The following is a 25,070-nucleotide window of genomic DNA, read 5'->3' on the forward strand; positions in this document are numbered from 1 at the left end:
GGTGTTTGTTTCTACTCCAGTTTTAAAATTAGAAGCATCCCCTAACCACAGTCTTGGAGTGTCTGTCTGGACTATGCTCCCTCGTGCAATGATGACTCCCATTCTGAAACTATATTTATCGTATAATTACGTTATTTTCCTTTTTCCTCCAGCCCCTCTGGTTCTTTCTTGGCTCCGTATATCTGGCTCTTGATTAGAAATCCATGCTAACGGACTTAGGGCTGGTTATTGGAAATCCATCATGACAGGGGATAAATGAAATCTCTTTATGTTTAGTCAGCACAACCTGAACCCTACTCATACCAGCAAAAACCTCTGGGGCTTTGGGAATTTGAAAAATGTAGGAGCTCGGTTTACAGATACAATAGCCAAATAACTCCCCCAATTGGAGGATAGATTCCTATCCGCCTCTTTGGCACAGGGAAGTTACAGCATTTTGTTCAAGCATTCTCCTGCTATGCCTGTTTCCTGCCCCAGGCTGAGCAGTTACAATGAAGCATCGTCCCAAGAGAGACTTGGAAAATACCATTCCAACAAGGATAGAAGGACAGAGTGAATTTGAGCAAAGCAGGAAGGTAGAAAAGGCCCCATGAGGCTGACTTCAGTCGACTGGGAGTCCACAGGTATAAACTACACAGGGGATCAGGGTGGGGTCAAGTTAGCTGAGAGTGCACTGTCAAAACGTCCCAAGTCAGATCCCTTGGAGTAATGGAAAAAAGTATTCTGCAAAACTCCATGAGCTTTTTGGAAAGCAACTAATGTTCCTGTGTACCAGAAAGCAGGAAAAGTGAAAGGCACACAGTTTTCTTCTTCCTAAGAGAGGAAACTTTTCATGGAGAATGCAGATGAGAGCCCCTGTCACGGGAAGGAGAGCCAGGAGGATCCCAACCAAAGCACCAGCTGTCTCAACAAGCCAGGGCCAGAAGCTGGGGTCAGATAGGCAGGCTCAGCGACTGTCAGCCGGGAGGAACAAACAGTCCAGCAGATGAACTGACACACTTGATAGATAGCATCTCAGAGAACCCCGGGGAGGCATGCTCACAGGGAGACATGGCACCCACAGTCCGACCACCACGATGCTTAGCAAAACAGCAAATAGTAGTTCAGGCAAGTGACATCAAAGCTCAGTACCAAGGGAACAGGCAGCGAGGGACAAGATGAAATTGAAGAATAAATCCAATAACTATCCTCGCCAAGATGCAAGAGGACGTCACTTCATTTAAAAAGATGATTTCAGCACCAAAATAAACAAACATGAGCTGGACCACCCAGGAGACACAACCAAAGACTAAGTGAGCTGCAAAACCTGATTAGTTCTCTCTATGAAACACTACACAGTATTTCACAAATATGTGTGATTACTGTGTGCCAATGGAATACACACACACAAGGAAAAATAGATTCATGTGAGTATTAGAATATGTGCAGTTACTTGCTCAGGACTCCAAAGCAACTAGGGGAGTGGGGGTGATAGAAAGTGTAAGCAGTTAGACTGTAGAAGACTGGTCTCAATGAACTGGCATCTCTTTCTCTTTGGAAAAGACGAAGCAGAATTTGGGAGAAGACACCCTGAAATGTTGGAGGAGAGTGTCCAAGAATTGAGCTGGGGAAAATAAAGTCCTTTGGCAATGACTGCAGATGCTGCAGAGCACAGTCCCACTGAAGATGTCTCTAAGGCAGGGTGCCTGGTTTCCTTACCATCATTTCATTTACCAAATCTAGAAGGGTCTAGCCAATGTGACAGCATGCAAAACAGGAAGGAGAGATTTTCTTACTTGCCAATGGAATGACTGTACATAGGCCAACACCCAGTACTCCCTTTTCATAATGGCAGGGTTATCCATTTCTAGCCTGCAAGGTTGGGGCACATGTAAAACACACAGAACCATCTTCTATCCAGGCAGACCCACACGATCCTGGGAGAGCTGGAATGAGCAGCCGTGAGAACTTGCCAGAAAGCCTTCACAGCTGAAAGGAACAACATGAGGATGTGAGAGTTGCTTACCGTCGGATGGCATTGGCGAACTCGGTGGCCAGCTCACTGTCGCTGTTCGTCCTTAGTTCGGCAAGTGACAAAGCTGGAGAGGCAGCATCGGCACACTCCTGAGGAGGACAGACATATTCGTTGTCAGATGGGAGCCAGAACCCAGGGGCACTTCAGTGACCATCCCAGCTGTGGGGCATATGACAGCCGAACCAAGCCTAAAGACCCCTTGGGTCTCGAAAGCTAGGGAGCAAATCTGATCATCTTGTCTGCCCCAGACCTTCAGGTGATGCCCCAAATGAGGAAGCCCCTGGGGAACACTTACTGCAGTGGCACTGGTCTAAGCCTGCCACAGCTACCTCCTCATCACTAGGAAGGACCCTCACAGGCAGATCTGCTATCTTCTGTTGTCCTCATTCATCATGGAAGAAACCAAGACACTGGGGTTACCCTGCCCAGTTACCAGCTAGAAGCTAACAGATCCAAATCTCAAACCCCAGTCCTCTCATCCCATGCCTCTTTAGAAGGAAAATACATATACATGTCCTTGATGACAGATACCACTGTTTTGAGAGAAAGCTCACCTTCTCTAGATGGGGGAAGCTTCGTTATGTCCCATGTAATCATTCATAAAACTCAGGTGAGGAAGAGGAAAACAAGTTCACCCTCCCTTCCACCTCCCAAATGCTGCCCTTAAAGGTGTGCGCCACCACGCGCTGGCTAGTATTTTATAGACCCTTAGAGATGGGGCTTCCTGCATCACCCACAGTGCCTCTTGCTGAACATAAGTGATAACATTTGATGCATGCGGACAAGAACTGCAGAAAACCAAATGCAATGTGGGTAGGAACTAGGATCCAGCTTGGGTAGCTGTAGCAGGGATGGTTTGATGGACAAAAAACGCCTAAGGGATTTTCTCTCAGCCCTGCTCACCAGAAGCTTGCGTCCCTCCTCTAGACTGGGGGGGGGGGGGGGCTCACCTCTAGCAAACATACCTAAGATTGAAGACTTTACTGAAATAGTAAACAGAGGCACAAACCCAGAAGCACTGGGTCCCTTTATAAATTACCTTCTTATGCAGATGTTTGGAAAAGCCAGCTGGCCTTTCCTGTCAGAGAAAGGCCTGTGTGTTGAAGCCACCCCACAGGGCACAGTGCTTCTCAGTCAAAATAAATACGGAGAACTGTGAGGGAATGTTCAGTTCATGGGCCTTTGGCAAGAACCCGCTGAGTCCCTTCTGCCACACCCTAAGAACATACACAGACAGACACTGGGTACTCTGTCAAAAGCCGTGTCCCAAACTGACCAGCAAGCTCAAAGGGCCAAGCAAAGATTCTGAAGGTGTACAGGACAGAAAGCACCATCTTCTTAAACCCTGGGTACGATGACATGAAGCACCGCCACTGGCCCCTGCCCGAGAGCTACTGCACTTGGCATAGCATCTTCCAGATCTTGAGCTGTGTCAACCTCACCCTTCCCCCACCAGAGCCCATCCCTGATTCCCCACTGTGATAGGGATAACACTGCAAGCTGAGCCTTCTAGCTCCTTTTCCTCTGGGTCTTGGCGCCTCACCTCACTGAAGGCCTGGCAGTCCTTACTCTAGCTCCCACTCCCTACTGGGGACCCGGGACAGAAGCTCATTTCTTCAGGGTACCTTGTACTCAACCTCCCAATCTGTATGTCCATCCTGTCCGTCCTGTCCATCCTGTCCATCCTGACTCTGGCCTCGCCTTGACACTGGAAGCTGAAACTTGCATTTAGGAGCATCCTGTAACTGTAATGTGAACACCTTTGTCCATCAGCCCCAGCATAAAGTCCTAACCAACAGCAGATCACCTTGGTCCTGCCATGCTGTGGATGGATGGGTGGGATTCCTCAGGGCTTCGGGATGCCTGGCTTAGCAAAGAGCCATACTGTGAGCATCATGGATTTATCTGCAGAGCGAGGTGGGGAAGCAGACGCTGACTGCATCTGGTGGTGCGGCGTGCTTCAGATTTCTTAGCTACCTAAGAAGCAACAGTTCACACCACGCAGCAACGGCATTCTTCCTTCCTTCCTTCCTAAGCACACAACTTTCCTGGAGACGCCCTGCCGTACCTACAGCTGCACTTCGAGAAAGCATCTACATGATCAGCCAGTCAGCATATGCTTGCAAATCCTGAATCTGAGCACACTGGTGTCAGGGGGAGCCTGCATATTAGGAAAATTAAATATGATGTGCTGAACATGCAGTTCCCCAAGTGAGTGAGGGATAGAATGTATTAGGCTCGAAAGCTTGTGGTTTTCTATCTTTCCAATGGACGTGTGCGGAAGAGAAATACAAAATGAATAGAAGGCTTCCCTTCCACCTTCTCTTCCTGCTTACTGAGACACTGAGAGCAGGGGTGGTGGAGAATACCAGAAGTAGCCTGTAGGCCAGGTATGGTTTACACTGCATGCTGCTGTTTTTATTAGCAAGACCCCTGACTTCTGCAGAACTGTATTTTCTTCATATAAATGCAGACTAGTATTCCTTGCTCAGAGACGAGGTCTGAGGGAGATAAACACAGGGGGCTAATTCAGAGAGGACAGCTCTCCACCCAGCGATCGATGTCATGAGGAGCACACAGATGCTGGGTGAGACCAGTACACAGACCACTCCTCTGATGAGACTGTGATGTGGGAAAATGTTTGAACTTGGATACAATGGGAGATGTTGCCTCTCAGTGTGGATTTGGTTTCTTATGGCCTCTCACGCCTATGTAACCAGCAAGTAAACTGAGGCAATAGCATATTGACAAGGTAAAGGCGAGGTAATGCCTGCACTGAGGGTGTCCCCGCACCATCCTGTCTCCCTACCTTGCCAGGCTTCTCCTTGCCGCTGCTGCTGGTGGAGCTCAGAGACCGCGTCCTCTGCTCCTTCTGCTCCTCCACCTCGGACTTGAGATGCTCGATGTGCACCAGATAGGCCTGCTCCTGCGCCTCCCTCGTGCTCAGCTTCAGCTCCAGGGCTTTCTTCTCCTTCTCCAGTAGATAGAGCTGGGCCTTCAGCTCAGCCATCTCCTCCTGAGGGACAAAGCACACACAGCCAATGAGAGGTTTGCACTGTATGGCCGAAGGGCTACCGTGCCAAATAGGTGCAGAAGACGACCTGTCTATAAGCCATGGGCACACACAGTCCTGATACCACTCCCAAGCTGGGGATGAGCTGGCTGGCTGCACACGTCTGCAGGGCATCCTGGGGACTAGAACTTAGAATCACGGGTAGAAATCACAGGCAAGCGAACTTCCCTTCTGTGTAAGGAAAAGCTCTTAAGGTGCTATCGGGATTGCAAACACACACACATCTCAAATGCCTTGGTGAAAACCAGTTCTCTGGGTGCAGAGGCTCAGGTGCATCCACCCAGGATTGTAAAGGAAATATCTGTGCAAAGAGGTCCGACTGGGCTCCCTCTAATTCCCATTTCACATCCGTGGTACTATTTTCTTGTTGCTCCACAACTGAGCCATGCCAGTTGAGGGGTGCTAATTATGATAGCACCCGTTAGCACTTGTCTGCTGCAGAGGGCCAAATGAAATTAGCAGGAGCAATCCCCCACTGGAAATTACTCATCACATAAGGTCCTTTTGGTTGCCTAGTGCTGGGAATTAAACCTAAGGGCCAAGAACCTGCTGAGCCAACCCACCAATAGATAACTTCTGAAAAATCTCCTTAAGGGCTTAACTGATTGTTTTCTGTGGAGTAAGATGGATTTCCAAAGTAGGGCAATGCTATCCTTGACCAGGAGCCAGAAAGCAGTGGCAACCATCAGTTTTCCTTGAGCACATAGCACTGTTTAAAGACTCCACAAAAAGGAGCTCACTTAATCTTCTGAATGTGAGAAAGAGTTGGAGGGTACTCACCAATGCATTGCCTTGAAGGCAGAATGCATGAGTCACTGTACTCAGTGATCCCTCAGAAGAATGGGTCAAACCCCCTTCACCATGATGACCAGACTTATCCAGAATGGAAGGTGTTCCCATACTGGAAGCTTTCTTCCCATCTTTTGTTCTCAGGAAGAGGATTCCAAAGGCTATGGCAACTGTGCACACTGAGCTCATGAGATCGTCACCCTCAGAACACACATAAAAAAGCAAGCTTACAGAAAGGAAAGGAGAACACATAAGTGTCAGAAACACAGGCACAAGTCTACAGTTGAGACTTCCAGGTAACAGACTGCTCTGTAGTTCCTGATGTCTACGAGTTCAGGTCCACACGAGAACGGGCATGGCCTCTATGAGGCAGACCTCCATGTAGATACCACCTAGGTGAGCAAAGACTCTTGAAGGGTTGCCTGAATGAGACACTAGGAAACTGCTTTTCTGGAGCTATGGCAAGGAAACTCAGCATCTCTCAAGCTATGGGCAAGAAGAGAAATAAGATGCTCTTAAAAAAAAAAATCAAGCTTGGATATGGATCATATACAAATCCCTGTGCCAAAATCATACCAAAACTTAGTTGCTGACTTCTGCAATCCACAAGCCACAAAGGATGGAGGACAGCCTAAGACTCCAAGGAAGACATGTGCATTCTAACCTCAACAAAGATGGAAATGAGCCTCTCTGAGGGATGCATGGCTAGCGTATGCAATAAAAGTGACTCAGCATTTATGGAAGCAAAAAGGGATGCCTGGTTAGCATACCCATTATGGGAGCAGAGTGGAAGAATGTGAAAAACTAGAAAGACAAGTATTGCTAACAACTAAAGGGGTAAAGGAATAGGACTCCCAATGAAAAGAGAAGACATTCAGAAAGGAGAGTGGATTATAAACATGTCTGGTAGATCATCCAGAGATAGATGATTGGTATTCACTAAAGATCATGTACCAGCAACCTCAGCATTGACATTCTGGAACAAAATCGTGAATCCCAACATAGTCCAGCAGCTAGTGGGTGTGTGGGTTGGCACACACTGGTGAACATGTTAGGGAAAAGGAGAAGGACCGATTGTTAGCCTTCCTAAAGCCCTCAGGAGGAAAACCAGGTCAGAACATGGACAACGGCTGCTTGGGTCCTGAGGACCCAGGTTCTCCCAGCCCTCCATCACTTGTACACCTTCAAAAAATATCCAAGATGTGTGCAGTTTATGTTAAGTGGCAAAGGGAATATTAGAGCTCTCTCTCTTTCTCTCTCTCTCTCTCTCTCCCTCTCTCTCTCTCTCTCCCTCTCTCTCTCTCTCTCTCTCTCTCTCTCTCTCTCTGTCTTCCTCTCCCTATTCCCCTGCTCTACTGCCTGCCTACACACACACACACACACACACACACACACACACACACACACACACACACACACACACACAGTGTCTTTCCTTGGCCAGATCAACAGTAAATCTGTCACACCCCATATTGGCTAAACTATAAAAAGGAAATGCTTAGTCTCTGGATAAAAGGAAACATGCTGTTTGGAATAAATAATGGAAGGATAAGCTATGGGCTCATGTAGTGTGTGCTCCAAGAGCTGCAAAAGGAACCTGACTGAGAAAAAGTCACAGGCAGTCAGGACTTAGAGAAATGGAAGCCCTCAGAGCCGAGTGGCTGGATGGAGAAGTGCCAAGTAAGGGGAACAGGGGTTAATATCAAGGAGGGACACCTGGGTTCCCAAGTCTGTTTCTGCTTCCCTGTATCTTCCCAGATTTAAGGACCAGCATCTTAGAGAAGGGATAGGCAGGGTCTGGGGACCCAATCCAGAGCTGACTGAAGACCCAGGCTCACTGAGATGCAGGGATAGCAACTTAACTCCTTGTGATGGCTTTCCTTTCTCTAGAAATTCTGACAGGTAACTTAGCCCATGAGTGAAGAACTCAAGATGTTGGAAGGACATTGGCCAGAACTGTTCTGCCAACTCTTACTGGAGGGCCCCAGTTCTAAACAGTCGTATACCTCTTAAGGCCCAGGGTTGTCAGGAAACCAGACCTTTTGACAATTGCTAAGCTGGCTTTGTCATGGTCCCTCCCTACTCCAGCTTCTACCAATGTGGGTGACCCCAACAATGACGCCAACAAGGACTTTTACCACAATTGAGATCAGGGGTCATCATGGACAGACAGAGGCTGCAGGTCATGCTTAACCCTTGACAGGCACATATTGAACTGGGATACCCCTCATCATCCTCTAGAGGTCAACTGCCTTTCCAATAAAGTCCAGACCATAGGACTTCCAGACAAACTGAAGCCATCCTCTCCCCAGAGGCCATTGTCCAGAACGAGGCAATTACTAACTTAACCCTGCTGTCATGCTCACAGAGGCCTGTGAGGTATCCCTCTGGGTGGACCCAACAAATGAAACCTTCCGCACACCTTCATGGCCATCAGCTCCTGCATCAGCACGGCATTTTCCAGGTCCAGCCTCTGGCTGTCGCCTCTTGGCTTGACATCATAGCTGAGTGGATCGATGTGGATGCTCTCCAGCTCCAGCATGGTCAGCTTGACGGCGGCTCTGTCATTCTTGAGCTGCTGGATATAATCCTTCAACCTTTGCTCATCTTCCTTAGTGAACTCTGTGTCACAGCTGCTGGCTGTAGAGCTGGTCGTGCTGAGGGACAAAGAGAGACTCCATGTTTCCAAGTTATCACCACTAGACTCTGTCTCCTCTCAATGTTATTTAGGGGAAACACACACACACTCACACACGCACACACGCACACACACACACACTGGATACGGAAAGTACATTTTAGGTCATGATGTAGACTCTAAAAATGAATTCTGAGATATTAATTTCTAAAAAGTAAAGACACACGAATGCAAAGCTGTTTCCTATGTGGTATAAGATGAAGTTTAGCATATGATGAAAACAAAAATCAAAAAGACCAAACAGTATGAACAGTTTTCATCATGGTGGCAATGGCAGAGATAGTTTAAGTGAGAAAAAGGATTAAAGAAAAGGCTACACATCTAATAAGAACAGAGGACATGGGGACAGGGCTTAATAATGGGAGCTATAGAACATAGCTCGGGACCTATAACTTCGGGTTGCGCATATGAGTTCCTAGCAAACAGGGACCCCAGAGAATGACAAAGTCCCTGAAGTGGTGGAAGTGGTAAGGAATCAGACTGGAGGGAATACTGACAAGTCCTGTTGCTCACAATGCACTGAGGAGTATGTATAAAAGTACATATAACATGATAGCATGTTGAAAGTGGTTGCATTCAGACTACCATAGCCCATTCTTGGCGTCCACTCCAAGACTCAGGCTGGTTCTAATAGCCATTGGTAGCTTATGCTGCACAGTGACTGGGCAAATGATACCACACTTAAGGAGTGCTCATGTAAACACAGACATGTTGTGGCCCCAGTGTTGGAGAGAACAAGCCACCATGATGGGGAAACTGAGCCAGTTGTAGCAAGCTGTCCCTCTGACTCCAAATAAGGCCCACAGGTTTCTCTGCTTCTCTAGTCCTTCCTATCTACAGATCACTACTCCAATTACAACTGGTTTGGAATTGATGGGAGAAGAGAAGGCGAGCCCAGCCCAGGCAGCTCTCAACAAAACACCATTATTTGCCACTATAAACCAGAAGCTCAAGGGAAGAGACACTGAGGGCCTTGCTAAGTCATGTGGTTGCAAAGAGCCTTAGACAGAACCGTCTCATTCCACAGCTCTGACCTCGTCCTGATTTTTTGGGCTAAATGCTATCCAGGATCTGGGAGTGGTCCACAGTGTGTGTTTCACCTGATGCTGAAATAAGGAAACCGGGGACAACATCCCAGCAGAGCCAGGGCAGTTCTCAGCATGGGAACACATTGCTTAAAAACGACAAAGATGAGGCTGGAGAGCTGGCTGGGCAATTAGGAGCACTTGCTCCTGCAAACAGCCTGAGTGTGATTCCTCGCTCTCACAGAGCAGTTCATAACCATCTGTAACTGTAACTTTATAAAGTTACAAGCATCTGTAACTTTAGTTCCAGGAGATCAAAATCTCTGGTGCACATTATATGCATGGCATAGTCCCTACATTTAAATAAGTCTAGAAAGACAAAGCCAGATGCAGTAGCTCATAGTTGTAGTCTCAGCCACTCAAGAGGGGCAGCAAGATCCCTACAATCTAGGAGTTGGAAGGCAGCCTAGGCAAGAGAGTAAGACTGTGTTTCAAAAAATAAAAGAAGATAAAAGAGAAAGCCTGGCTACCAGGCTAAGAAAGGTATGGATTGATCATCCTGAACTGGGTGGTCTTCACATCCAACACCTTCTGGGATGGAAAGCTCTTGGGCACTAGAACCGTGTGTGTGTGTGTGTGTGTGTGTGTGTGTGTGTGTGTGTGTGTGCGCATGTTTGCCTGTGTGGTGGTGGTGGGTGATCTTGCTTTGTCCCTCAGGCCCTGGGAGGTGGAGTGAACAGGATGAGCCTGGCCATCAGCCTGAACACTTTTGGGACCCTGGCAAGGGGAATTACTATGCCACGTAGGTTGGGCTGCAGTAACTCAGGTACTTTCAAGACAGCCATCTACCTGATGTGGTGAGGGTAGATTTTAGATGCTGGACAGTTCTTTTGGTAGAGGAGAGTAGTCACCATGATATGGATAGGTTTCCTTCAGACTATTGAAGGCTTGGAGAGGAAGAAATTCTGTCTCCAGACAATCTCAGACAAGGAATTCAACCACAGTTCTTCCTTGGGGCAGGGGCAGGATGACCTGAATGTCCTGACACCCCAGCCTCTATATTCAAATCCCGAATAATTATTTTCTGCATATGTGTATGTCCAGAAACATGTACCACTCTATTGAAAAGCACACATGTAGCAGTATCTATAGAGAGATGCTAAATATCTATGTGCAGTGACCAGCCTGGTTCTTGTCCTTTGCAGAACACTCTCATACTGACACGCCAACCACCACTTGTGACCCAAGCATCTTACACACTGTAGATTTCATGTTTCTTGGCCAGGTTATAACACAGATGCTTTGTAAAGTTGTGATAACAATAAAACATTTTGAGATACATTAAATCAGTAACATCACAAACACTCAATAAACATCGTTATTTATTTCAGAAATATCGGGGTGCTTGCCGTAGGACACCTTCCAAGGCCCTGGAAAAATTCCTACCTTTGTGGAACTTGTGTTCTAATAGCAGAGATAAGCAAGTTATATAGTATAGCTGACATGATATGCACCATGACAAAGAGTGAAATGAGAGACTTGGAAAATGCAAAGTGGAAATAGGTTTATTATCTGAAATAGCGAAGGGAAAGGCCCATATGATGGTACTATAACCTAAAGGAGGCAAAAATGAGAGCCCCATGGATATCTGGAGGGGGGTTGGTGGGGGCTGAGAAGACACAAAACTCAAACTGCAAGCTTGGCTAGCAAGGAGGAGTTATGGCCAATGCCATGTCGCTAAGCACAATAGGAGAAACAGCTATATGTTTGCGTATGTGTGGTGTGCCTAGAGTATGCAGGAGGTGACCAAGTGTGCCCTGATGAGTTTATAAGGACAGTATCTTCTCTAGGATTAGAAAGGATGTAAGTTTGGACGCTTGAAAGAGAAGCCCCTGGCCAGACTTAAGTGTCTTCTGTGTCTCTCTGGTCTGTCACTATGCTACGAAAAGATGCAAGAAAGCAAGGTGAAAGAGATAGGAAGTCCTGGAGGAGGGGGGCACTCCAAGAATTCTAGGGGCCATGGCAGAAGCTTAGAGTAGTTGTGAGCAGAGAAAGCCGGGTAAGATTTAAAACAAGGTGCCATCTGGTATGTTATGTTTTAGAAAGATTGAGAAGGAAATACCAGGACCTCTCAGGCCTCAGCACTACCCCTAGGAACCCCTAAAGAACCAGGCTGCTGAAGGAATCAGGGCAGAGCATGGGGTATATCAGGGCTGGTGCTGCAGGACTGGAGGCACACACCACTGGCCTGTCTGCAAACAGGTGACAGGCACTCTAGTCACACTGAACCCTAAGTGTAGGGCTCACCTCCACCCACTCAACAGTGACAAAGGGACAGAAATCAGGTGAGGGAGTAACAAAATTCAAGGCAGCTCAGTAGGCAACATCTTCACATGACATTCCCCAGGGTAGAGGGTGGAGCCTGCTCCCCAAGCCCTGTGTTTACCCAATGAAGCAAGAACAACAGAGTTTCTCTGACAGGCAGCTAAGAGGAGGGCTCAGCCTTAGCAATAAAGTCTTCCCACATGACCCCTTAACTCAGCCATTCCTTTCATTAAAAAAATTATTTACCAAACTAAACAGGAGACAATCACCACTATCCATGTGCCAACCACCACATGACACTTGGGCATACTATCTCCAGATTGCTAGTTTGGGGACTATGACATCGATAACTAAAGAGCCCTTGTTAACTTTCATTTCAAATAAAAATTGTGAAATCCAGAGAGTTCAAAGCTAGGGCTCCCTAGCTATTGTGCCCAACCTAAAGAGATGGTATGGACTTGTGTGGTGGTGGTCCACACCGTTAATCCCAGCACTCAGAATCCCTGAGTTTGAGGCCAGCCTGGTCTATGGAGTGAGTTCCACAATAGACAGGGCTACACAGAGAATTCCTGTCTCAAAAATAAGGGGGGTGGGGGGAGAGAGAATGAGAGAGAGAGAGAGAGAATATGAACACATTTGAATTTCTATTCTATCTTACCACTTCTTGGCTCTGAGGTAGTTGCTTCTGTGCTTCAGCCTTACCTAGGCTGGCACGCCCTTCCCCCAACACCCACAATGTCAAGACCTCTGGGAGTAGGGAAGGGATGACACAAATCTGTTCCACAAGACAGACTACACGCTGTGCCTGCCACCAGGGCAGCAACAAATGGAAACTCACTGGTACCTAATTGGCTGGCCCCACATTTTCCTAGGGGTGGGGCAGCTGATTGCTATTTGGGTGGACACTCGCAATTGCTGACAGGGCCCTGAAGCCAGTCACACCTGTACAGCCTTCTGGCATGCCCTAGCCTAGAGGAAATTGCCTAACTTAGCTGGCTTTGGTCAAAAGGAACAAGGGTGTTTTCTACCTCCCAGAGTAGGGGAAGGGCGAGATGATGGTGCCATCTCAGTGCCACCCCATGTGCATTCTGGGTGAAGAAAAACAAACAAACAAACAAAACAAAACAAACAAACAAACAAACAAACAAACACCAAGGGACACTTTCCTGACAGCTGAGTTAAGAGACCCATCAGCAGCCTTAGTGTCCCCCAGAGGTCAGACACCTGCCACCATGCAGGAAAGTTGTTATGGAGGAGAAGTATGGTATCAAAGGCCTTAGAGACCACCGAGACCCCTCTGGAAGAACACTACCAGACAGGGAGTATTGGATTTCTTCGCCTGTAGGTTGTTCACTGGCCAGAAAGGAAGGTTTTGGTTTCTACTGTCTTTGATATACAAAGAAAAAAAAAAAGTGCAGAATATCCCAGTCCACAGATCTTACACTATTGGGAGCTAAGAGCGCCCGCTGCTCTTGAAGGAAAATGCTAAATTTCAAGATGAGAGCACCGCAGCCTCCACCCCGCGCTGGCCTAGCTCTCCCCCTTCTAGGACAGCAGCAGGGAGCAGACCAGGCGAAGGTAATTGCAATTCTGCTTCATGCCCTCAATGTCCCACAGCCCAATATGATTATGTTGATGGGAGAGGAGGAGAAGCCACTGGCCCTTCCTCCGGCCTCTGGAGGGCCGCCGTTGGCTGCCAGGAGAGGGCTAAGTCATCCATTACCTCTCCTGGCTTGGAACGCAGGATGAGCTCAGCTGTCAAGCGGAATAAATCACTTTCTACAGGCGGCCTGATCCCTCCTCTCCAGGGCTGGTGCCTGGAGATGCTCTGAGAGCCGAAGGGAAGGAAAACCTGCAGATGAAGAGCCCGGGCACAGCCAGCTAGGCAGGTATGTGCTTTGCTCTGCTTTTCTCAGGAGCCATGGGTTTCTTTTGGTGGCCCTCTATTCTGTTGGAGTTCTTATCAAGACAGTTTGTTCTGCATTGGCTGACTGCCAGAACATCCTTGATGCTCAAGCTACCAGCTACAGTCCAAGAGAGGAGCATGAGGGCTCAAAAAATCAAAACATAGCCCTGACCTCTGCCTACCCTGTCTGCTGTTGGACACAACCATTCACACTAGCTTTCTGTGCCAAGTGCCACTTCTTCCATTCCTCTGCACTGGTGCCATCTCGGACTTCCAGATGACCTCCATTCCCCACTCCCCATCACTAAAAGAACCCAGGCATGGCCACTGAGATTTTCTTATGGCGCCAATGAAGCCACTTAGCCTCATATATAAATGCAGGTAGCCTGCTGCCTTTAGGTCACCCAGGGAAGGCTGGTGTACCAGGATGAGAATGGTGCCAGTGCAGAGCCACAATGGCTGGATGCAGAACCTGGGGTGTGTGTGACTGCTTACAGGCAGGACGAGTCGCTCAGGAGTATGACAGTCCTCTGCCTTAAGCTGCTATTTATCTCATACATATGGGGGTCCCATAACCGTTCAAATCAGGGCCCCTCTCTTAAGCTCTTTTACATGTGTCTGTCCTTTGTGACCCCAAATATTAATTTATAAGATCCCGGTTATAGTATGAAATTCTATCCCAAGGTACTTCCCAGAGGTCCTTTCCTGGTAGTGGTCCTAGCATGGAGACCTTACATTGCATATTTTGCATTTTATAATGATAGGACTTAATCGTTTGTTTTTTAAAGTGGGTGTCCAGATTTGACTGATCCCTAAAGTTAGGTCTTCAGATGAAGAAATAAAAAGTACAGAAAGCAGTTCATATGGCTACTCGAGTTACGTGAGCTGAGAAGGAAAGTGACCAGGGTCAGATCAGCACATAGTCCTATTGAGGAGTGTCTCAGTTGGGTGCTGGCGCTCACTGATATGTCACAGCCAAGCCCATCTGACTCATTCCCTGAAGCTTGCTGCTGGGGCAGGGTATGTGTGTGTGTTGGGGGGGGGGGGGGGTGATAGAGGCCTCTCGGTGACAGAGGCCTCTCCTAACTGGACAGTGGTTCCAAGACATCACCTTTACAACAGACAGTGTCAAAAGCATTTTTTTTCTCCCCCCATGAAAGTTTATTCTAGCCAGGAATACTACAGAGGGTGCAGACCAGGCCCTTCTGGTGCTTCACTGCCCTCTTTTGTAGTTTGGAAATCATGCCCCAGATGTCACGACCAGCCAGGCAGCATCTTGACCAAGGACAGAGGAGGCTTCACGGTGAGGCTGAATTCACCCTTCATAGATTGCATACCCCTGGGCCCATATTATGCGGAAAGAAAATAGCCTCAATTCTACTTCCTAGGAGAGCACATTTGCTATGGTTTTTTTCTGCACACTCGTGGACAGGATCAGTTAATTTACTTCCACGGAATAAGCAGAAAATCCAGAGCTTGACACAAAGCATCGGCTGCTTGATAGCACCTACCTCTACTTACAGACAATTCAGCCCCTTTGCCTCTGTACTATGATATGTTGGTAAAGCTATGAAGGCAATTGGCCTTACCTGGCTGCTCTATCCATTAAGACAAGAATGCTTGATGGATCTGCAGCTGAAATCTAAAAAAAAAATGTCTTTTTTTTTTTTTTTTTTTTTTAAATGCTGGGATCCTGCTAAGAGCATCCTTTCAGAAGTGACTCTCATCCATATTCTTTTTGCTGGGTAGCTAGTCTCTGTGCCTCCTTCCCAAATCCATTAACCCTTTTGTCCTCAGGAGCTATGAGATGCCTTCAGGGACCTGACCCGACCCTTCCTTTTGTGAGACCTTGGGTAGGAGGGGCTGATACCCTGACAGCACATCTCTCTACACTGTAGTTACAGTGGGAGGGAAGGGGGTATACTGGGCCACACAAAGTCTGCCTCAGAAACCTCCATTTTCCTTTTTTTTTTTTTTTTGAAAAACTTATCACAGGACAGTGTTTGGGCCAGAATTCCAAGGCTTATAAATAAAAATAGTCATAATATTGTACCCATATGGTTAAGAACTTTGTTCTACCCTATGTTTATCATTAAGACATAAAGACACTCCAACTGTGTCTGTTTTATGGCTATGGAGAGCCACAGGTATCCCCTGTGTATTCTTCTGGACAGGTTCTGAGCTGCTGTGACAGGGGCAGGAGGGAAAAAAGGCATTTTAATGGAATCAAAGTTAAAAGCCTATGTTTGACGAAAGATCCACTGAAGACTAAACTTTGTTATGACCCTTATCCCTTTTCACACAACTATATAGTACATGTGTGGGTATGTTCTTGCACATGGATGTCTTCCATGCCCTATCCCTAAGTCCTGAGCACTAGGATTATATGCAGGCCATCATGCTTGCTCAGCTATGTGGGTGCTGGGACCTGAACTCAGGTCCTCATAGCAAACACTTTACCCAATGAGCCAGCTGCTGGCCCTGAACAGCCAGTCTTTAGTGAGTTGGTAGTGGTGTTGTTTTTGGTTTTTTGAGACAGGGTTTCTTCATGTAGTCTCGGCTGCCCTGGAACTCACTCTGTAGACTGGGCTGGCCTTGAACTCAGGGATCTGCCTGCCTCTGCCTCCCAAGTACTGGGATTAATAAGCTTATTTTTGAAAGCAGAGAGTCTGAATCTGAATTTTTCTCATCCTATAGATATACAAAAAAAAAAATCAACTTCGATTCTTCTTAGGAGGGGGGTGCAAAATACCCATGGAAGGAGTTACAGAGACAAAGTGTGGAACAAAGACTGAAGGATAGGCAATCCAGAGACTGTCCCATCTGGGAATCCATCCCATATACAATCACCTAACCCAGACACTATTGTGGATGCCAACAAGTGCTTCCTGGCAAAAGCCTGTTACAGGTATCTCCGAAGAGGATCCACCAGTGCCTAACAAATACAGAGGTGGATGATCATAGCTAACCACTGGACTGAGCACAGGATTCCCAATGAAGGAGCTGGAGAAAGGACACAAGGAGCTGAAGGGTTTTGCAGCCCCATAGGAGGAACAACAATATGAACTAACCAGTACCCCCAGAGCTCCCTGGGACTAAATCACCAACCAAAGAAAACACATGGTGGGACTCGTGGCTCCAGTTGCATATGTAGCAGAGGATGGCCTATTTGGTCATCAATGGGAGAAGAGGTCCTTGGTCCTGCGAAGGCTCTATGTCGCAGTATAGGGGAATGCCAGGGCCAGGAAGTCGGTGTGCGTGGGTTGTTGAGTGTGTGTGTGGGGGGAATAGGGGGTTTTTGAGGGGAAACCAGGAAAGGGGACAGCATTTGAAATGTAAATAAAGTAAATATCATATATATGTGTGTGTGTGTGTGTGTGTGTGTGTGTGTGTGTGTGTGTATATATATATATATATATATATATACACACATATATACATATACATATACATATACATATATATATAAAGAAATATAAAATCCACAATTAAATTTCTCAAGAAAATATTCTAAGAAGCAAGCTTACCTAGATACCAAATATCTCCTGTAACAAATATTCAGAATCGCTAATCTCCACTAATAGCAGATTAGAAATTTATTCTCACTTTTGACGGACTCCAGAGTCATCTCTGACTCAGACCAAAACAACGGAATTATTTGCAGGAAGGAAAGATGTGTGCAGACAATTAAGCAAGACATTTTCTGCCAACTCTTAACAGTCACTAACTGTAAGGAAGAGCCTCACTTGAAGAGCTGAGCACTGGATACCTACATAAACAAACATGGAAAGGATAGATTATAAACACCATGGGAAGGGGCATCTGCTTCTGTATCTAAACATAAGAGTCTGGTTTTAAGTGAAAAATTACCATCTATGTGCTATTGAATAAGACACGTGTGCTAAAGTGTAGAAAAAATAAGCCCCTTGTGTTTGTGGCCAAGTGGCCAAGTGTAAGATTGGGAATGGGCTCCCTCCCGGGACACAGGGGCCAGTGTATGTATGTGATATACTGAGGCAGGTGGCTGGTACCCTCCAGTGGGAGACAAGAGTGTCAAATTGCTTTTAGGCTTCAAGAAAACATCAGTACGTGTGCTTTGGCACTAGACATCCCATCGATCCTTGTGTAGCTCTTGTCACTTGCGTGGAAGGAGACTGTCTTATTGACCTGAGATCCAGGGAGCGGGAGGGATACTGTGTTTGGTGGTGACGTTCTAGATTTCCCTCTTAACAGGCATGTGCTCTTAAACAAGTCAATTGCACATCTCTGAGCCAAGGTGGTGTCATCTGTGAGACCAGATTAAATCATCCTTGGCTTTCCGTAAAGGAAGGTCCAATAGGAAGCTAACAGCTAGATTCCAGTCTGAGCATTGGCATGTTAGGGGAGAGGGGGGCGTGCATCACAGTAGAGCTTCTGTGGCCAGAAAGGATTTTTTAAAAAGGCTACAAGGGGCTTCATTGTGGTGCCCTGCCCCCATGGAGAAAGATCAACCTGCTCCAGGGGCTGCACTTTAGTCTCCACTGCTTTTGTTACCATTTCTGAGAGCCCTCTGATTCCTGGATGGAAAATGTGACCTGAGGTTCATGATTAAGTGTCTGCTTAAGAGGGGCTATAAATACAGCCTTGCTTGATAAAGGAGACAGGGGGGCCTCTTGCCAGGGAAGAGCTCTTGGAGGACAAAGGCAAAAGGAAGGAGAGTGGATTCTAGCTTAAGGTAGGCTGGGTCTTTCTAGCAGCGAGCCTTAGTTACTTGGTAATTCCTGGAAATGGAGAATAATAAAGAAACAGAGAACAGAACAGTATAGGGAGAGAAGAGTGTCAGACAGAGACTGCGCTCTTGTGCCTTGTCTACCATAATCTACATCCCTGTCTCTCTGGACTGTACTTTCCACAGAAGCACAAGAAGGCCACTTTCTAGTCCCTCCTCATAGTTCTTGGGTAGAACAGGCTGTAAGCATGAAGCAACCCTGCCTTGTTATCCAAATCACACAGTCTCCTGGAGTGGGCCAGCAAGAAGCCCACTGCTGGCGGAGGAGCCACCGGGCAGAGCATGGAGCGGTACCTGGTATGGCTGTTGGAGGACAGGCTCTCCCAGGGCTGCACGCTGCAGCCAGCCACGGCGAAGGCTCCCCCGCAGCTGCCATCCAGCTTCATGAGCAGGGCTTTGGCGGCGTTCTCAGCAGTCTTCCGGCAGTCATGAGCCCGCTTGAGCATCTGAGTGATATTTTCATCCCCTGACTGGTCTCCTACACCACAGAAAAGCCAATAGGTTACTTGGTGCAGGCAGAATCAGGAAAGCCCAGGCTATGATTCTGTAAGTGACTCTCAGCTACAGAGGGCACAGTGAGCAGTGGGGGCTGAGGAAGGAGGCTTGTGCTCTGGGCTGGTGGGGTAGCTGAGAAGGGATAGGAAGGCATCCCTTGGCATGGGCTCCATAGCTTCACGGATAGCACTATCTCCGCGATCAGCTTCCAGTTCTAACATGCTAACATTTACATTTCCCTGTTGCTGGCGCCTCTTCCCACTCAGGTTCATGTCTCCTACACATGGGCACTTTATGAATGAGGACAGGGAGAAACTGGGGTAAAATGTCACAGTACCATGCATCAAGAACACTGTCAGAGCTTCCTGCGGTGCAACAGGGTCACAACAAGTAATTACAGCTCAAACTGGAGCTATTTTTTCCTCGCACCAATATTATTATATGTACATATACATGTGTGTGTATGGGTGTAAATATAGTGGTGGTATGTGCCTTTAATTCTAGAACTAGTAAGGCACAGGCAGAGACAAACAGATCTTTTTGTGAGTTCAAGGTTAGACAGGTCTATATAGCATGTTCCATGCCAGCCAAGACTACATACTGCAATCCCATCTCAAAAATTAATTAATTAGTTAATTAGCTAGAAGATGATACAAAACTATGACATCAACCTCTGGCTCCCATCTGCACACACACACACACATACACACACACAAGTACATACAGCCATTCATAGGAACATGTGCATATACTACACACAGACACAAGAAGGTTCAAGAGCAGATCCCTTGCCTGCTTTGTAAAAGGCACTGGGTTTGACTCTTAGAACTTAAAAGAAGAAGAAAAAAAAGATAGGCAGATTGAAAAGAAAAAGAGCCAGGTGGTTGTAGTGCACACCTCTGATTCCAGCACTTGTTGGGCATTGCTAATCAGAGGCAGGCAGAATTCTGTGAGTTTGAGGCCAGATTGGTCTACAGAGCAAGTCCCAGGACTGCCACGGCTACACAGAGAAAAATCCTGTCTTAGTAAAACAAAAAACAAAAAATAACAAGTTTTAAAAAAGAAAGATAAGAAAAATAACAAAATAAAACAAACACAGTGAGTGGTTCTTAGGGTTGGGAGAGCAGAGTGAGGAGGACTGAAGGAGAAGGTTGGGCTGGTAACCATCCATCACAAGGCTGCTCCTCCCAATGCTATAGATGCGGGTCCATGTCACTGTCCACTTGCCACACCCAAGGAATGTCTAACAGGGAGTGAACTCTATCTAATAGAGAGCTGGAACTTTGTAAAACAACAAAATCTGTTAACCTCTGTTATTGATAACAGGGAAAGCTGTGCATGTGCAAGGGACACCGGTCTGTGTACTTCCTCTCCACTTTGCCGTGAACTGAAAACTACTTGTGGTGGTTTGGATAAGAATGGCTCTCATAGGTGTGGGTATTTGAATGCTTAATCGCCAGGGAGTGTTACTATTGAAAAGGATTAGAAGGATGAGGAGGTGTGGTTTTTGTAATAGGTTTGGCCTTGTTGGAAGGAGTATGTTACTGAGGATGGGCTTTAATGTTTCAAAAATCCAAGCCAGGACCAGTCTCCTGTCCTCTCTGTCTACCCCCCTACCCCCTGCACCCCTCTCTCTCTCTGCCTGTGGATTTGGATATATCTCTCAGCTTCTGCTCCAGTACCATGTGTGCCACCATGCTCTTCACCGTGATGAACTAAACCACAAACTCTAAGCAAGCCCCCAATTAAATGCTTTCTTTCATAACAGTTGCCTTGGTCATAGTGTCTCTTCACAGCAATAGAACAGTGACTAAGACAGTATTCTAAAGAGCACAGTCTTCATAACAATTCAAGAACTGTCTTGGTCAAACAAACCACCGGCTTGCCACCCACACAACACTGATGTGTATTTTCCCCATGAAACTTGGGATAGTGAACATTGAAAACATAAATGTGGTTGGGTGAAGTGGCAGAGGTTAGGCCATACTCAGCTTCTCCACCCTCCGTGCCCATTGCTGAGACCCAAAGACACCCTTCTGGTGTCCCAAAGTATAGTTTGAAAACCACTGGGCTAAACCTTCTTCTCAAATGAACATAATGAGTGCTGTGAATTCAATAACAAACAAAGGCAATGGCAGTAATTGACCCTGTGAGTAAATGTCACAAACTAGCTCTTGCTTAGACAGCACCTCGGGCAGAGTGACAGATCAACTGTCCCTGTCAGTGGGTATTAAAATCAGGGCAAGGCTTAGCACTATGAAGAACAGGAGAACACTCTTCAGTATGGTGTGCTCCCTATACTGAAAGCACACTCCTCAGACTGACTTCTAGCCATTCCCTCCTTGTTTCTTCTTTCCACTAGAACTTTCACACACACCTCACCAGTTGTCTATTCTCTACATTCTATTCTAAAGTAGGCATGGTATCACATTATTAATGCATGCAGAAGTTACCTGGGAGGAGGGAGACATGGAGCACTTCATTATTATTGCAAACATTTCAAATTCTGGGTTGTTTAAAGCCATTTCAGCCCCTACCAAGTAATTGCTCTGTGTAGGCACCAGCCTAATAAAGATGCCTTTCACTCGTGGAACAGGTTAAGACATCTTGTGATACAAAGTAGGACATGATTGATTTTTTTCCCTCCTTTAATTGATGGTTTTCTTATAAAAAAAAAAAAAAAGCTGACAGCAGGCCAAGATCATTTTAGAATCTGTTTCATATGAGGAGTAAAGTTTTATGGTTCAGTTAAAAGACCCTAAAAATGAGGTTTCTAATGGAAGTGTTGGCAGAGTTTCTGCTTCTGGGCTGTGCTATGCTCTGAATATTATTAACCAAAGTGAGTCTGGGTGGGGACAGGACCAGAGGGTGGAGTTGGGGAATGAAGAGTGGCCACCCATACCAAAGATAATTGCTCCCTTGTTAGAGAACCTAGGCATAAAATAGGAAAGTAATGCTGCTTATTTCCCTGCCTTCGGGTCTGACTCCAATTCCTCAGAGTATCAAAACTGAGGGAAGAACACCCCAAGGATCCTTACAAAGGCAGCAACAAGGGAGTTGGCAGGGATAGGGGATTCACTTAGAAGGTGCCTGGGATGGACTCTGTGGTAGTGTGTCCTGGAGAGAAAAGGCCAATTGGAAGCACATAGGCTTCGAAGAGCTATCCATTTATTATCCCCTGCCCCCGGCTTACAGCGGTTACCCCAACACGAGGAATTGTATGAAAGGATCACAGCATTAGGAAGGCTGAGAACCACTGGCGAAGAGTCTGAGGTACAAATGAGGCCAGTAGGGTACTTGACCACTGAGGTTGAGTAAAGATGGCAATGGCAGGCTGATGCAAAGGCCATAAGACATACCTATGCAACCAGAGCCGTCCAGGTATAAAACTACGGCTCTATTCATGAGATCTATGGAGGTGGAGAAGTAGGCTTCAAAGCTCTTCACAGGACTGAACCCAGGGAACAAGTATAACTACAGAGACAAGAAGACCAACTAGCCCGATCCATGGCCACAGCGGCAGCAAAGGGACCATCACTAGGCAGCTACACAATGCCTTGGTCCCTTTAACAGCCCTGTGAGCCCCACTCCCTCGGCTCCTCCTGTCAGCCCAGGAGAACTCATTTCCAAGAGTGCTTGTTTGTTTTAACTTGTCTGTGATCCGGTTTCCACTCCAGTTCTTGCTGCATGCAATGTAAACAATTTACACACTCAGTCATGGGTGAGAACGGAAAACACAGTTGACAAGCAGACTTCGTGTTTCTGGGAGATGACTCAATGCCAGCAACAGTGGGGACAACATGGGGAATCGCACTGAGGGAACTCAGGGGACACTTACCAGGGGAGGAGCCCACACCAGCTGCTCGGAATTGCCCCAGGATGAGGCTCTGCTCGCTCTCAGCCAGGGCCAGCAGGAGTTCATAGGCTTCTATGCACTGCTCACTGCAAGAGAAGTGCAGCCTGGCATCAGCGCTGGCCATGAATGGCAATGATCCTCATCATTAGTGCCACTCCAGCCCAGGGCCTGCCTCACCCTCCCCACCCACACAGTAAAGAACACTCCATGCAGAAGTAAGTGCTCCTGAGACAAACCAGTGCCTTGCTGCTATGTTTACCTCTTTTTCAAAAACAAACAATGTTCTAGAAAAATACACAAGCAGCAGCAACAGAGGGAGAGGCAAACTGGTTGTCCTTCTGATGACAAGTCAAGAGAGACATGTAACATACCTATGGTATTCAGTCCATAGTAGCCCCTACTGAGCCTGCATCCTGGTATGCATACTCCTCCACTGTCCCCTTGACTCTGTCAGGGTTGGTCTTTCTAACTAATGGAAATCATGATGTGCCACACCCAACAGTAGACCCTTAAAACATCATGACTTCCATCTTGACCATTCTCCACTTCCTGTCCTCTCTCTCAGGATATGGGGGCTTCGGGGAGGGAGTCATCTTGAGCAGCTCTATGAAGAGACCTATGTGGCGAGGAACAAAGACTTGTAGCCTATAGCCAGAGAGGAACTGAGGCTGCTGGAGAGACACAGTCTGCGAGGAAGGAGGTCCTAGTGGTCTCAGCGACTTTCAGAAACAGCCCTAGCTGACACTGACCTTCAGAACTGCCTAGGAGCCCAGAGACTTCACCCAGCCAGCCAAGTCACTCACAGATGCCTGACCCTGGCACGCAGCACTCAACAGCTATCAAAACTCCCCTTAAGGAAACAATCATTTTGACCTATATGTGTACTGTACAGTAGACAATAGCTATACGTGTCTATTTCAAGTTAATTCCAATGGAAACCTCATGCCCTCCTGTGCAGTGGCCATAATACCCATGTGCAGTTATTACATGGCTGCCAGTCACCACGGTGCTGAGCACAGAGAGAGAGCAGCTCCATCCCCATAGAAAGTGCAAATAGGGATTCCTACAAAAACCTCATGAAACGCCGGTTAGGTTTCTTGTAAGAGTCTGAGCTAGGATGTCTGAGAGAAGGAAAAGTTACTCTTCTCTATGCCCATCATCTGCTGAGCATGCAAGCTGGGTCCAAGAGCCGTCTCTATGCTAGGCATGACAGAGTGCATGTCTGTCTCCCACATGTACGGGGATAAGGCAGGATGACTACAAGCCTGAGGCTAGCTTGGACTATATAGTGAGATGAGATTCATTCTCTCTGTGTGTGCGTGTGCGTGTGCGTGTGTGTGTGTGTGTGTGTGTGTGTCTGTCTCTCTCTTACACACACACACACACACACACACACACACTCCACTTCTGATACACACAGACCCTTGTCCAGTCAGGAGTGGAGACACCCATGTGCTTAGTGTGCTCAGGACAAGAGGACCGCGGCAGCAGCAAGATTTCTTTTATGAGCAAATGCTTGATGAGGTTCTCCAAGCTGAACAAGGGGAATGCTGCTTTAATCGACATTTACAGAGACAAAAACAGAGAAGCCATCTGGTTTAAATTGGTTCCATGCTCATCACCCCTCCCCAAGCCAAGAGTTAAGAAAAGGGTCACATCAAGCTAGTGAGCTTGTGGTGCAGGCAGCTCCCCGCAAAGGCAGGCAGGCAGGCAGGAGGTGCTTCATCCTTTGGGATATGCTTGTGGGCAGCACCCCCTGAGACCAAAGGTGGAGAGTGGTCTGTGAGAGCCACTAACACACCTCAGAAGATAGTGACACTTTTTCGGCTTTAAAAAAAGAATGGGTTTTAAAATAATGAATGGGGCTAGGGTAATAGCTCAGTGAGTATAGGCATTTGCCACCAAGCCTGACATTGTTTGATCTGGGGATCCACACAGTGGAATTCACTTTTGCATATTGTCTTCTGACCTCCACACAGCCATGCTATGGTGTAAAACCCAAATAAATGTAATTTCTTTAAAAATTAAAAAAACAGCTGGGCGTGGTGGCACACGCCTTTAATCCCAGTACTTGGGAGGCAGAGGCAGGTGGATTTCTGAGTTCGAGGCCAGCCTGGTCTA

The 25,070-nt window shown here is 47.0% G+C and overlaps 1 protein-coding gene across 7 annotated transcripts in view; it reads right to left on the minus strand.

The window, feature by feature from the left end:
* Positions 1–25,070, minus strand: part of Mcc (mutated in colorectal cancers) — a 387,123-nt gene that overhangs the window by 15,847 nt on the left and 346,206 nt on the right. For all 7 annotated transcript variants that reach the window (NM_001085373.1, NM_001085374.1, XM_006526024.4 and 4 more), the window contains 5 exons: positions 22,932–23,035; positions 18,893–19,076; positions 8,299–8,533; positions 4,824–5,030; positions 2,006–2,103 (listed from right to left, as the gene is read on the minus strand). In NM_001085373.1, the coding sequence (NP_001078842.1) occupies positions 2,006–2,103; positions 4,824–5,030; positions 8,299–8,533; positions 18,893–19,076; positions 22,932–23,035 (828 nt within the window). The remainder of the gene's footprint in view (positions 1–2,005; positions 2,104–4,823; positions 5,031–8,298; positions 8,534–18,892; positions 19,077–22,931; positions 23,036–25,070) is intronic.

This window comes from Mus musculus, chromosome 18 (assembly GCF_000001635.26).
Source record: "Mus musculus strain C57BL/6J chromosome 18, GRCm38.p6 C57BL/6J".
In the NCBI taxonomy this organism is placed as follows: Eukaryota; Metazoa; Chordata; class Mammalia; order Rodentia; family Muridae; genus Mus; species Mus musculus.